This window comes from Nematolebias whitei, chromosome 6 (genome assembly GCF_014905685.2).
Source record: "Nematolebias whitei isolate Nwh7 chromosome 6, NemWhi1, whole genome shotgun sequence".
NCBI lineage: Eukaryota > Metazoa > Chordata > Actinopteri > Cyprinodontiformes > Rivulidae > Nematolebias > Nematolebias whitei.
Genome location: NC_056503.1, coordinates 40675279 through 40689523, shown reverse-complemented (window position 1 = coordinate 40689523; position 14245 = coordinate 40675279). Strand labels below are relative to the sequence as shown.

The 14245-nt window shown below is 40.2% G+C and overlaps 1 protein-coding gene across 1 annotated transcript in view; it reads left to right on the top strand.

Annotated features, from left to right (window-relative positions):
• The first annotated feature begins 5840 nt into the window (after positions 1–5840).
• Positions 5841–14245, top strand: part of LOC119410719 (protocadherin-16) — a 95028-nt gene continuing 86623 nt past the window's right edge. The window contains exons 1-2 of the mRNA XM_037677616.1: positions 5841–6050; positions 11366–13186. Of these exons, the coding sequence (XP_037533544.1) occupies positions 11387–13186 (1800 nt within the window). The 5' untranslated portion in view covers positions 5841–6050; positions 11366–11386. The remainder of the gene's footprint in view (positions 6051–11365; positions 13187–14245) is intronic.

Below are 14245 nucleotides of genomic sequence, written 5' to 3'. Positions count from 1 at the left end.
TATTATTATTATTATTATTATTATTATTATTATTATTATTATTATTAATAATAATAATAATATTATTACTATCATTACAAATATACAGTTTAAGTTTTATGTATTTTGGATAATTTTTTCTCAAAATGTTAAACTGGTTGTTCAATTGGTAGAGCTGTTGCCTCTTAGCAAGAACGTTGCTGGTTCAAATCCCGGCCCGGGACCTTTCGGGGTGAAGTTTGCATGTTCTCTCCGTGCATGCGTGGGTTTCCTCTGGATTGGTAACCCCAAATTGTCTTTAGGTGTGAGTGAGGGAGTGAATGGTTGTTTGTCTCTGTGTCCCTGTGATGGACTGGAGACCTGTCCAGGGTGTCCCTCGCCTCTCGCACAGTGACTGCTGGATATGGGCACCAGTGACTCCCGTGACCCAGAAAGGAAGAAGAGGGTAAAGATAATGGATGGCTGGATAGATGCTAAACTGCTGGTGAAGCCACAAATTATAGCTTTTGAAATGTTTAAAATTTTCCAAACCTTTTGTGAACAAAGTTTTCTTGCTCCTAGAGGTACATATACAAATTATATATATATATCAAAACATATTGAGTTTTGTCTTCTTTCAAACAAGTCGTTTTCTCTCAGATCCCTCCCAGAATACAAAGATGGAACACTTTGGCTTTCACAGACGCAGTACTGTTCAAAATATTTTCTTTAAAACAAGAAGTGGAGTTTTTTTATTTTTATTTTTAAACTAGCCATATCTCCTACAAAGTACAATATAACAACACAAAACTATAAAAATTCACATGTGTGACCAGTATAGTCTTCTGGTTAAATGTGTTTCAGTCGGGGTGTGTGGTAATATGATAATATCAAATATATGCAGTCAGTTGTACATTGCAGTGAAAACAAAATCTGCATCTCATCAAAAGCCAAGATGGCCGCGCTCAGCCGAGTCTCAGCTTCAAGGGCTCCCGGTGAACTCTTTTAATTTTTTTATTCTTGTTGTTTTTGTTATTTTGTTGTTTTGTTTTGTTTGGCACCTACAATGCACATCCACAGTACTGGTATGACCGTGACACTCTTGTGGAGTTTTTCTGTGTTGCTGCCTTGCCATCCTGCCATCGTGGTTCAGTCCTTCCAGCCTCGGGCTCAGGCCTGTCATGGCGGCTGTCTTCATGATCCTCCATCTGCCTGCACGGATTCAACTCTACGGACACGTTCGGTTCCGTGGGGAAACCTGGATGTTCTCCGTCTGTCGGACACAGTTCTGGAGGGCAGCTGCTGCGGTCATTGTTACCATCGGGCTGCTGACAGGACCTGCCAACTAGACCTTCTAACGCTGCTAACAAGATCCTCCGTCTGCCTGATCGGACCAAACTCCGCGGGGGAACCTTGGCTGTTCTGTCTGCTGGACCCAGTTCTGGAGGGCAGTCTGGGAGGCAGCTGCTGAGGTCCTTATCATCAAGTCATTGTGGGTCCTCCCCCAGAAAATTTGGAATAAAAGAGATGCCATTTCCTACACTTTGGTGTATTTGAACAGGTTGTTAAACATCTGTAAACATTTGACTAAATTGATTAAAAACAGGTCTCTGTTGTAAACGGGTCCTCGAGGCTCAATGAGACTAACAACGTGTATAAATAAAGGTTGAATTAAAATTACATGCGGTCCGCGTCTCTGCTGGGCCGGAGCGTGTGCGCAAGCTGGTGTGCCTGCTGCAGCTGTAATATCCACTTCACAGACTGGGCAGCACCTCCTCTTGTATTTTTAATACATAATCAAAATAAAAATGCGCGATGACTTTGGACTTTTATGGGTGGAAATTTGAGTTGCCAAGCAAACAGTTGCTGGAACACACACGGTCAAAATAAGAGAGTTTCCGGATCTTGTTCCAGCAGGATCCGGCTCAAATTAATACTGCTGCTAACTGGAGCATGTTGCTAACCTCACTGTCATCAGAACCACTCTGCCAATACGACCATGCTGCTGTAGATTTCTTTTTCACTTTTGGCACCTTGTTTCTGTATTTTTGTTGCATGCTTTGAATAAATCCCAGTTTGTTAGTTTAGTTTATGTTAGTGCTAGCATTAAGCATGCAAATTATAGCCAAACAGAACCTATGAGAATCGTGCTGCTGTTATTCGGTGTATTGTTTTGCTCTATTAGTGACTGCCTGGCGTATATATACAGACCTTTTCCAAAAAAAAAAATAGAATATCATGGAAAAAATGTTTAACTTGCATAATTCCATTCAAAAAGTTAATCTTTAATAGATGATAGATTCAGGGCCCACAATTCAAATGATTTCAAGTATTTATTTTTACATAATTTGGGCTTCCAGCTCATGAAACCCACAAAAACAGGATTTCAAAGAATTAGAATACTGTGAAGACATCAGCCCACATTACTCACTTTTTGCAGAGAAAAAAATAATGAAATTAGGATCACAACAAATCAATCAAAATATGGTACTTTCAAAATGATGTCAGTCTTCAATACTTGGTTGGGAGTCCCTTTGCCTTAATCACTGCCTCGATGCAACGTGGCATTGAAGCAATCAGCCTGTGGCATTGACTGGGAGTTATGGAAGCCCAGATTTCCTTGATGCTTGCTGTCAGCTCTTCTCTGTTGTTGGGTCTCGTGCTCCTCTTTTTCCTCTTGAAAATACCCCATAGATTCTCAATGGGGTTTAGGTCCGGCGAGTTGGCTGGCCAGTCGAGCACTGCGGCATGGGCATCAAACCAGGTTTTGGTGCTTGTGGTGGCATGGGCAGGGGCCAGGTCCTGCTGGAAGATGAAATCTGCATCTCCATAGATCCTCAGCAGAAGGAATCATGAAGTCCTCTAAAACATTTGGGTAGACTGTTGTGGTGACCTTGGATTTAAGAAAGCAGAGTTTACCAACACCTGCACCGGACATTGCACCCCAAATCATGACTGACTGTGGATATTTCACACTGGACCTCAAACAGTATGGACTCTGTTCCTCACCCTTCTTCCTCCAAACCCTTGGACCTTGATTTCTGAATGAAAGGCACGCTTTTTTTTTGAATGTCCAGAGGACCAGATTTAACTTTTTTAGATTTTTCTACTTGGATTATTGAGCATGCATCAGCACACTTTACTTTTATCGGAAAAGAGGACCAAGGAACCAGACAGTTGTAGCCCATCTCCCGGATGCGACTTAATGTGGTGGTTTTTGAAGCTGTGACTCCCGCCTCATTCCACTCTTTTTGGATCTCTGCCAGATTCTTTAATCTTCTCTGTTTGATAATCCACTGAAGCCCACGGTCATCTCTTTTGCTGGTGCATCTTCTTCTGCCACATTTTGCCCTTCCACTAGACTTTCCATTGATATGCTTGGACACAGCACTCTGTGAACAGCCAGCCTCCTTAGCTTTGAACTTTTTTGGCTTACCCATCCTATGGAGGGTATGATGGTCTTCTGGCCAGTTATGTCTGCAGTCTTCCCCATACTGAACCGAACTGAGACAATTCTTCTTCATCTTCTACTGATTTTTATTGGTGGTTGGCGAACTTATTTTAAGCACATTACCGCCACCAACTGGACTGGAGTGTGGATTTGGATAATAGACAGGAAAAAAAAACTGAGACAATTGAACCAAACTGAAGCAATTTAATGACACCTGTGCAGGTGCTTTGAGTTTAGTAGATGATTAGTGTGTCACTCAGTTAAAACATTCACGTCCTGCAAAATTTGGGCTGATTTCTTCACAGTATTCAAATTTTTTGAAATCCTGTTTTCATGGGTTTCATGAGCTGGAAGCCCAAATTATGTAAAAATAAACAAATAAATACTTGAAATTGTTTAAATTGTGGGCACTGAATCTATCATCTATTAAAGATTAACTTTTTGAATGGAATTTTAGAAGTTAAACAACTTTTCCGTGATATTCTAATTTTTTGGAAAGGGTCTGTATCTTAGATGTTTTAGCATACCGTTTGGCATTCGTTTAGTGTATATCTTAGTTCATAGCTCAGATCTTTATTTACTGTTTCTTTTCATATGCTATAGTTTTACTATTGCTTGATGAAACTGGGACCCTGTGTATACAGTTTCATTCCACTACATGTACCACATGTGATGCAAATGACAAATAAAATATCTCTGACTCTTCCCACATCTGTTGTTGTTGTTGTTCCTCAATTTAAAATTTTGAGCCAAAGTTCTAAAAGGATGCCTACTACCATGTGCATTTGTTCACCTTTGCAAACAAAGTGACAAAACCAGTTCAACAATGGTGTTAGAGAAGGTGGGCCTGTGATCCGAAGATCGCTGGTTCAACTCCCCGGTACTGATGGGAAAGGTGAAGCACCCACACCTGCCTCCACCCTCATCAGCCCCACTCTTGGCCCCTGAGCAAGGCCCTTAACCCCCACCATCTGCTCCCCGGGTGTCCTAGATAGCAGCTCTCTGCTCCACACAGAGGGCTGTGGTAGCTTAGTGTGTTCTGTGGTTGTGTCAGGAAGAGCATCCGGCGTAAAAATAATTACTGACTTAGTTCGCTGTGATGACCCCTGAATAAGGGAGCAGCAACTCACACTATTAATAAATCAAGAAAACGTGAATTCAGTTTTACCAGCTGTATTAAGATCAAGGCAGGAAAAGGTAGTTTACAGCGCTGGCCGGTTCCGGTGCACGATGCGAGATCAGGAACCGGAAGGGGTCGGATGTCCCGTGGCATTACAAATTTTCAGGCCTTAGACTCTTCCTTCGCAGAAAGGGAGCACAACTTATTATTGTATGAGGGGCGGGACTAAATGTGGCCTCTTTTGGACCTTATGTGACTTAACATGAAAGGGAAAAATGAAACGGTGCTTAAAAAGCATTTTCTGTGTGATGTAGCAAACAAAATAAACTCTTCCTTGACGGATATTGAATCCCTGGGAGACTCTTTTTAGAGTTGCTGGCCCCGTTTAAACCAGTCAGAACTGGGTTATAATTTCATTATAATCCTGTTTGAGTAGCCCAAAAACCCAGGGTCAGTCTAGATAAAATACTAACATATATATGTATGTATCACAGTGTATATAGCAGGGCTACCCCTGGAGAAAGGAGCAGCCAAAAGAAGAAAAATATATATATACTGGTACTGTACAAGAAATGTATTTATGTTTTAACAACAAAGTCCATGCTCAATAATCCAGGTATACAATCCAACATTTTTCGGTCAGGTCATCTGGACAATTTTTGTTTTTTGTGCTGAAACGTTTTGCCTTCTATCCAGAAGGCTTCATCAGTCAAAGAAACGCACAACACAAAACTGATTCTTCCCCCAACAGCTTACTCCAAAGTGGAACAAACCAGTTATGTTGGCAGTTTTGTGCTGTGTGTTTCTTTGACTGATGAAGCCTTCTGGATCGAAGGCGAAACGTTTCAGCACAAAAAAAGAAACTGTCCAGATGACCTGACTGAAAAATGTTTGGGGGTATTTATGCGTTGTAATTTATGTATAAAAGAAATGTAGGCATTTTCTTCTTAAAATGATGAAAGACTTTATTTAGCTTTTAAAATGTTCATAAATGTCCTTTCTTTGACAGTTCCTGTGTGGATAGGATGGTGGCACCAAAGCTCAGCTGTAACCCTGAGCCTGCCTCCTTACTGATCTCAGCAGCAGCAAAGAGGAGAGGAGCTGGAGGCTGCAGGCGGTCACGTGTGGAAGAAATCAGATTTTGGAGACGGACGTCCACTGCACGGCCCCCACATCGTTCCCTCTCACCGGAGTGCAGCCAGCAGCAGTGCGCGCGCGTGTGTGAGCGTGTCAGACCGTACAGACAGGCAGAGTGCACGGAGAAGCTGAGAACGAGGAAACTTTTTACCGCAAGTTTTTTTTTTTTTTTTTTTGTAAATTTCCACTCTTTTCATTGAGAACTTCTCTAAAAAGAATAACTTTGTGCACAGCATCGCAGCGTGCGCTGCAGAGAGGAGGAGACAGGACATTTCTCTGAGATGGATGTAAGTTTGAGCTGCAGAACGTGGAACTGAAGGAAACTCTGGATATCTCTGAACTTTGCTTAAATCTCATTAAAACACCGGAGGAGACCAGATGAAGGTGAGTATCGATCCCGAGCAAAGTAAAATCTGAGTGTCTCCACTGGTTTCCCTTCAGAAACTCACTGTCAGCCCAGTTTAACCAGCAGCAGCAGCCACTCAGTTCCATGTGGATGCTTTTAGTGGCGGGATGAGAGAAATTCACTGACTCAGGATCAACTTTCTGCAGATAAACTTTGCCACGATCTTCACTCAGCTCTTCTTTTTTTTTTACTTTAAATGTTTTGAGTTTTAAAACCTGGTGCAAATATTTAAACGAAACGGTTCAGGCACATACCATTTTAGTTGTTAAAGATCCTGGATTATATCAAATTGTGCCGTTTCAAGAAGTTTACTCCAGTAGTTGTTCACATTATAAGATGCAAATCTGGAATGCGGGTCCACAATTAATGTAAACAAAGCGTTCATCTGAATTGATTGAAACTGAAGCTCACTTGAATAACGTACATTAGGCTGTAGTTTGTTGGTAAACAAATATGGCTGTAAGTTTAACCTATTTTCTGTTTCTGCAAACATGGTAGCTGGCATCCAACCTCAGATTTTTACTTTAAGGACACATTAACCATTGATACGAAAAAAGTGTACAATGTTATTTTCTTTGTGAATTTGATCTACCCTCTGAGTACCTTTAAGTAAATAAGCTACATAGCTACAACCCAACATGCTGCACACTCCTTTGGCATCTTTGTACAAAAGCATAATGCATTTTCTTTGAAGAGTAGCCAGAGATGTAATTGACTGTTTTGTCACTTTTGATTGAAGCCCCCCCCCCCCCCACACACACACCCGAGACATACCTCTCTGTGTGTTCAGCCTGCATGCATTGTCCTGCTGCAGCGCCTTGTGGACACACCAAATGGTTACACATGACAGCACGGTGACTGCGACGGCAGACTGATGTTCGTTGTTCATGAATAGGTGTTCCTTTCCTTCAATTAATAAACCAGTCAAATCTCCACTGGGTTCCTTTTACCATTAGTTAGAGTAATGGTTTCTAATGTTGCCCCCGTCTTGTTTTAGTCTGAACCGGCGGTGGAAATCTTCCAAGTCTTGTTTCATGTTTAAAGGCACTCAATGTAATATACGTAAAAAGTTCTATATAAAATGATGCAGTTTAAAGGAGTTTACTCCGGTAGTTTTCCAGATGTGTTGATATGCAATTCTGAAATGCAGGTATGCACTCAATGTAAACAAAGTACTTTTACTTGCATATATGCATCTAAGCATAAATGTGTATCAGTGCATCAAAAGAGATGTTCAGATCCAGAACTGTTTGTTTATGGACGACGTCATTTTCAACCTATTTTCAGTCACTTCGGTTGTTTCTATAGGTAAATAATCAAACAAGGTGTAGCCATTCACAAGTTATGCTATGACATTGCAAAGACCTTTTTTAATTTGTGAGTTTTAACAACATAATAGTTAATGCGCTGTGACTGTAGCTTGTATGAAACTTTTAGAAACTGATTATTGTTGGCACTCTGTGCATATTTGTGGCTATTTGTTTGTTGGGTGAGTTTTTTTTTAACCATTTTTTTTTTTTCTTGTATCAGCTCCACTTCTGCTCTTTATTATGGTGTACACAGAATTCACAATCTGGGTTGAATTAAAATTAAACCACACATAGAAAACAAACAAAACAATCAACACTTTCAAAATCAACCCAAAAGTTAAACAACTCCAGCTTTTGTTACAATCCGAGGATTGTGTCATAAACACTTAGTGCTTTTCACGACCTAATCAAATCATCGTTTCTCTTTTTGGTCTACATATGTTGCTGAGCCCTTAAGACATTTTTGGTGTCCCAATCAGTCCTGTTCTTGTCAGAAACAAGAACGATCTGTTTGCAGATGAGATGAACCTTATAGTTTCTCCTCAACCCACAGTTCTATATGTTGAGGCATACATTTTTATTATTATTATTTTATAATGATGTAACCTCTATTGCTGCCAGTATAATATCAAATGGGAGTGTCTTCAGGGATGTTACGTGCTGTTTAATCTAGAGCTCACCGAAAGAGTTCAACCAAGCCATTGTTTGTGATGTGAAGAGATGATTCTTCTTGTCATGCACTCTCACAACCCTGGCCTAAAGGGTTTTTACCATCAGAAACGAGCCATTCAGAGCCATGCTTGTTAAGGAGTTTGTTTTGTATCAGAGGCCTGCAGCGGCGTTTCCTACTTCTTTTACTTGCACAAAAACCAAAGTTTCATAGTTTAATGTACGGCAGAGAATGGCAGCACTTAATTTGGACAACTTTCAGAGCGTTTTAGCTTGCTTTGTGCTAAGCCTGTCATCCTCATGTCCAGGCAATCTGCTGCTCTGTCTGTGGTTTCCATTATGGCTCCACTGAGCCTCACAGACTGGCATGGTAGTGAAACCACAGACTTTTTCTTTGAGTGAACTGGAATCATGGCATGCTCATTTTACAAAGTTTGTCACTAAAGTTGGCCTGTTGGTGGTAGAATGATTTGCTTGTGTTAAATAAAGTAGTTCATCTGTGTTATTACTTCTGAGGATCATGCGTTTAATTTGATTAGTTAAAATAGACTTTATGCATTTTATTTTCACCCCTGCTAAATAAAGAGAGAGTCAACATTACTGCCATGAGACTTGCTCCAACAATCTGTTTGTAGTTAATAATGATATGATGACTGTTGTTTTCCTGATTAATTTATGTAGATGGCCAACTGGATCTTATCATGTTTGGCAAAACTACATTTTTAGTTTTGTTTTTATTAACACTTAGGACTACAATTAAAAAAAAAAAAGTGTTTTCATCAAGGTAAGCATTTTTTATGGAGTGTCTTCATCGGCTCATTGAAAAGGCAGAAGTTTGTTTTTGTTTCATGGAGTATTTGCCAAACCAGAGGTCTGCTTGTCTTCACAGTTGTGCAAAACTGACAAATAATACATCACAGAAAACTGAGAAGCCAGGTACAAATAAGAAAATTTATTTTTCTGAATAACATCTGACACATTTTCCAAAACAACGTCTAGACTGCTGGGGGGGTGAGGAAACAACTGCAACCCTGATGTTTTCATCAGTCTCTCAGTTCAGTTCATCTAACAACGCCCTCAGATAATATTCTTTTTATCCAGTGGTGGATTTGGTTGCCTGTATATAGGCCATATGCCTATATAGGTGTGTGTGTGTATAGCTTTTCTTGTTGGAAGGTACATGGGGTTGAGTCCTTCAGCACTTTCATCACCATAACTTAAATTCATTATCAGTGTTTAACTACTAATGGGATGCCTAATTAATGCCAGTGATATAAGAAGCACTTTCAAACCAGAATAACATCATTTTAGAAGCAACGGCATTAAATAATTATCATTTTTTTTTCACAGTTTTTTTTTTTTTTTTTTACAGCTTATTGCCCCTTCAGAAATATGCATAAATAAATAAAAATCCCCACAGCTGATTACAAAGTTTTCAAACTCATAACGTCTGCGTTGATTGTTAACAGTTTGTAACTCGGGAACTTTTTCTTCAACTTCACAGATTTTACAGCCATATGCTTTTCTCAACCTGGTATTGTGCAATTAGCTTACCCAGCTGTGTCTGCTACATCCATTAGACTGCACTGCTCTGCTGAGGTCCTCCGCCGTGGCTCAACTAGAAAGTGCATTATTTCAGTTGTGGCATTTGGTCAAAGAGTTAGGTCTCAAAATGTTTAAGCTCATCCCCAGTGTTCCAATAAAGCAAATCAATACGGAGACTTCAAAGATCATGCACTGTCAGGATTTTTAGGCTGTCATGGATCCGCTTATACATTTGTTTTGCCAAGAACAGACATAACAGAAACAACCAAAGATTTGGAATTTTATGGTGAATTAGTATTGCTTGCCTTTTATGCTGTTGTCGCTTGAAGTTTTAATGGTTTCTTTGAAGGAAATACGAGTTCAAAATGGATGAAGTCCATTAGGCTATAAGTCCTTTTAGTTGCCAATGTGGAATAATATTAGATAGTCAAACCCACTAACAGCACTGTCTCTTATGACATATTTCAAAATGAGTGCTCCTAGGTTTCTTACTACTCACACAAGATGAACTCAATCTAATATATGACATTAAAGTTAGCATCTTCCGTGGGCTCTGATTCACGGTAGACTGAAATTAGGCCTGGAATCTTGTGTGCACATGGCCAACTTCCAGAGGACCTCAATTATAATGCTGAACAGCCAGAAAAAGGGAAAGAGGTAGACTGCGTGGAGCCCTTCAATTCTGCTGTAGCCTGCTACTCTGTCACTCAAAAACACTGCTACTACCGTGGCTAACACAGATCACCACACTGCGTTCAGAGACACATGGGAGGGATTTAGTGGGCACGCACACATGCACTCACGCACACAATCTTTCACATACAGAAGTCATGTGAATGTTTTCATATAGTCTGTTAAACCACTGGGGGAGCCTTAGAGAGTTTCTTTTTAAGAAACAAAGTTTAAAATGTGTGTGTGAGTCTCAGTGTACACGTTTCCTCAAATTTAAGGAAAAAACTGCTTTGCAAACAAGTTGAGTAGTTAAAATTACACAAACTTGGGCAAAACCACACACAACTGGGAGTTAGAGTTTGAATTTAATGCAAAAGGAACAATATTTTTTGTGTGCCAGACACTAAGTGGTATGGGATTATTCAGCAGATGGTGACAGTCTTGCAGAACAATTTCCATGTTGCTCCACTGTGTCAGTCACAGATTGTCTCTGATGGTGTGGATCCAAAGCTAAATTGTGCCTGCTATCTATTCACAGGATCCTGGATACTTGTTATTCTTCTCTTACATTTAAATAATGAAATATTATTTTAGAATGATGGGTAGTGATGGTGGGTGTCATAAATCAAATGTTTTCCCAGAAGTGACTCAAAACTGCTCAGTTTCTGAGAACAAAATTAAATGGTGACAATAAATGCAACAGATTGACTTTCCAGTCATGAATGAGAGGGCACTTTGACAGTGAACATGCAAGAATGATTTTCACTTCTTTTTAATTAGAGCTAAATAGCAGCAGTCCCAGATGCCTGTCTAAGGTGTTATGTTGTGTTTTGGGTTTTGATGTTTTTTAGCAAAGGGGAGCTTTCTGGTACAAGACGAATACGATGTTGACTTATTGGCTGAATTCAGACATGCTGGAAAATTTTATATGCTGCACCTATTCTATGTGCTGTAGAAGGTAATGAATAATATATATAGTGTGCCGTTACAGATGTTCTTATTTTTAGTTATTATAAAATATTACACATGTACTTTCATAGTTTTTGGCTTTTTGAAGTTTTGATTTAACTCAGGTTTTCCCTTTTTTGTGTTTCCAGGTTTAAACCAAAGGAGCAATAATGAAGACATTTGCCAGGGGGTTTGGGAATTTTAGAATGGATCTTTTACACTGTGAGTGTTGGAGGAACACAAGGATACTGCTAATGGTGTATGTGGCCTTGGAGCTTATAACACTTCATCCCTCTTTTGTCCTTGGTACTCTTGAGTTACAGCTAGATGAAGAACAACCAGCAGGAACAGTTGTGGGTGACATCAGTGTAGGACTTCCACCTGGTGTCACAGCCTCCCTGTACTTCATTTCAGACCATGAAGGCACAGGAGTGAGCAGTGATCTTGACATTGATGAAAGCACAGGCATAATCAGGACTGCCAAAGTTTTGGACAGAGAACTGAGAGATCGCTACAACTTCATTGCAGTCACCATGACTGGTGTGACTGTAGATGTGACCGTCAAAGTGAATGACATAAATGATCATGCTCCCAAGTTCTCCAGAAAAAGGGCCACATTTAAAATTCCTGAGCAGACAGCAATTGGCACTAGATTTCCTCTTGAGCCAGCTGTTGACAATGATGGAGGCCAGCTAACAACACAGGGTTACCTTATCAAAGATGGAAATGTTGGCCAAGCATTCAGCTTGGAGACAAGGAGGGGGAGCAATGAAGTTCTCTACTTGGACTTGATGGTAAATGCTATTCTAGATCGAGAGAAAAGATCCACATACACTTTATTTTTAGAGGCTTTTGATGGAGGTTCCCCTAAAAGAACTGATCAGATGACATTGGATGTTGTTGTACAAGACATTAATGACAATGCTCCTGTTTTCAACCAGAGCCGCTACCATGCTATCATTTCGGAAAACCTCCAACCAGGAAGCAACATCTTACAGGTATTTGCAACAGATGTTGATGAAGGCGATAATGGGATGGTGCTATATGAAATCAATAGGAGACAGAGTGACCCAGACCGCTACTTTGTCATAGACTCTCGCTCTGGTATCATTACACTGAACAAACCACTGGACTTTGAAAAGAGGAGAGTCCATGAGCTTGTAGTCCAGGCTCAAGACAATGCAACTCAGCCAGAAGTGACCAATGCCTTTGTCACCATACATGTCAGAGATTATAATGATAACCAACCCACGATGACCATCATCTTTCTGAGTGAGGATGGATCTCCCAGAATCTCAGAAGGTGCACAGCCTGGTCAGTATGTTGCCCGGATTTCAGTCACTGACCCAGACTATGGCGAGTATGCCAATGTCAATGTGTCCTTAGAGGGAGGGGATGGAAAGTTTGCCCTGACCACGAAGGATAGCATTATATATCTCGTCTGCGTGGACCAGATTCTGGACCGGGAGGAGAGAGACACCTATGAGCTAAGGGTGATGGCAACAGACGCAGGTACACCTCCCCTCAGGGCTGAATCTTCTTTTACCATCCAAGTGACTGACATCAATGACAACCCTCCCCTTTTTGACCAGCCAGTGTACAGACAAGTCATCCCTGAAGTGGTTTTCCCAGGCAGCTTTTTGTTGCAGGTAACTGCTAGAGATAAAGACCAAGGACCCAATGGAGACATTAGCTACAGCATCTTGCAAGACCAAAGTGCTTACTACAGCTGGTTCAGTATAGACTCCATTACAGGCATTATCACCACTTTATCCCAGCTGGATTATGAAAAGAACCCTAGTCCCAGTATAACTGTAGTGGCCACAGATGGAGGGAAGCCACCCCTTTCATCAACTGCAGTGGTAAACGTCTTACTTCAGGATATAAATGACAATGAACCTGCTTTTGAAAGACACTTCTACAATGTGTCCATCAAGGAGAACACGGCTCCAGGGACCTGCATTCTTGAGGTAGGATATTTTCTTTGAGTTTTCTTTCATTCGGTTTATAGAGTGGTCAAATTCCCTGCTGTAGGATGCCTACTTAATACAGTACACTTTCCTGCACTCAATCAGAGGTTCCTGTAAAGAGCACTAGTGTAAACGTATTGATTCAATAGATTTGTTTTTTGCTGGATATGTTGAGACCTCTCATTCCTCATTACTCCTCACTTTTAACGATAAAGCTGTTAAAATTGCATGGCCTTAGTGAGGATTTACCTGCAATTTTGTGCCAGGATGTTCTCCACTTTGGCTGTCCCCTCCTTCACCTCTTAAATAGGTTTCCACGGGAACAGGAACAGTTAGAAGTACTCTGTCAGCTCCGGAACAAAAAGGCTTTTCACATATTTAGAGACAGAGACAAATTTAAGGCTTTATGTTTGTTAATATGTGTCACTTCACATTTAAAAGGCGCCTTAATTAGACTAGTTCAGTCTGAGAAAAATGGTCACAGACAACACGATTAATTAAAGTCCAGACAAATTACAGCACTCCATTCAGCTGCAGCATTGAATCTTTGAAAATGTTGTTTTCTAAAGTTGTTTTTGGCCATCTTATTAAAAAGACAGCACTTGTGAAAGTAAAAAAAAAAAAAAAAAGAAGCTCATTAGGTCTTAAAGTTAAGTAATTTCTCATGTTTGTAGGCTTGTGTTTGTTTTTACGAGTACAGATGTTCATTTACACTTTAATTCAGTAATGTCTGCAGAAGAATTGCATCGGTCAAGAACTTGGACACAGCATTTGGTTTAGGTGATTGTATCCTGGCCTATGTTTAAATTTTGAAAGAGTGATAAAGGAAAGCACAACCTTTTATGTAATACCAAGGTTAAAAAAAATAAGTAAGTTGGGAAGCTAAAATGATAAAGACTCCCAATGTTAAATCACACGGACAAGAACTATAAGGATAAATGGTGATGTCTTGAAACTGTAAGCTGGAAAATAAATCAGATACTTTGAAAATGTGATTGGAGAACTGTAAACCTCTCACTTTGCTTAAGACCAGTCATATATGGCATGCTTGATCAGAGA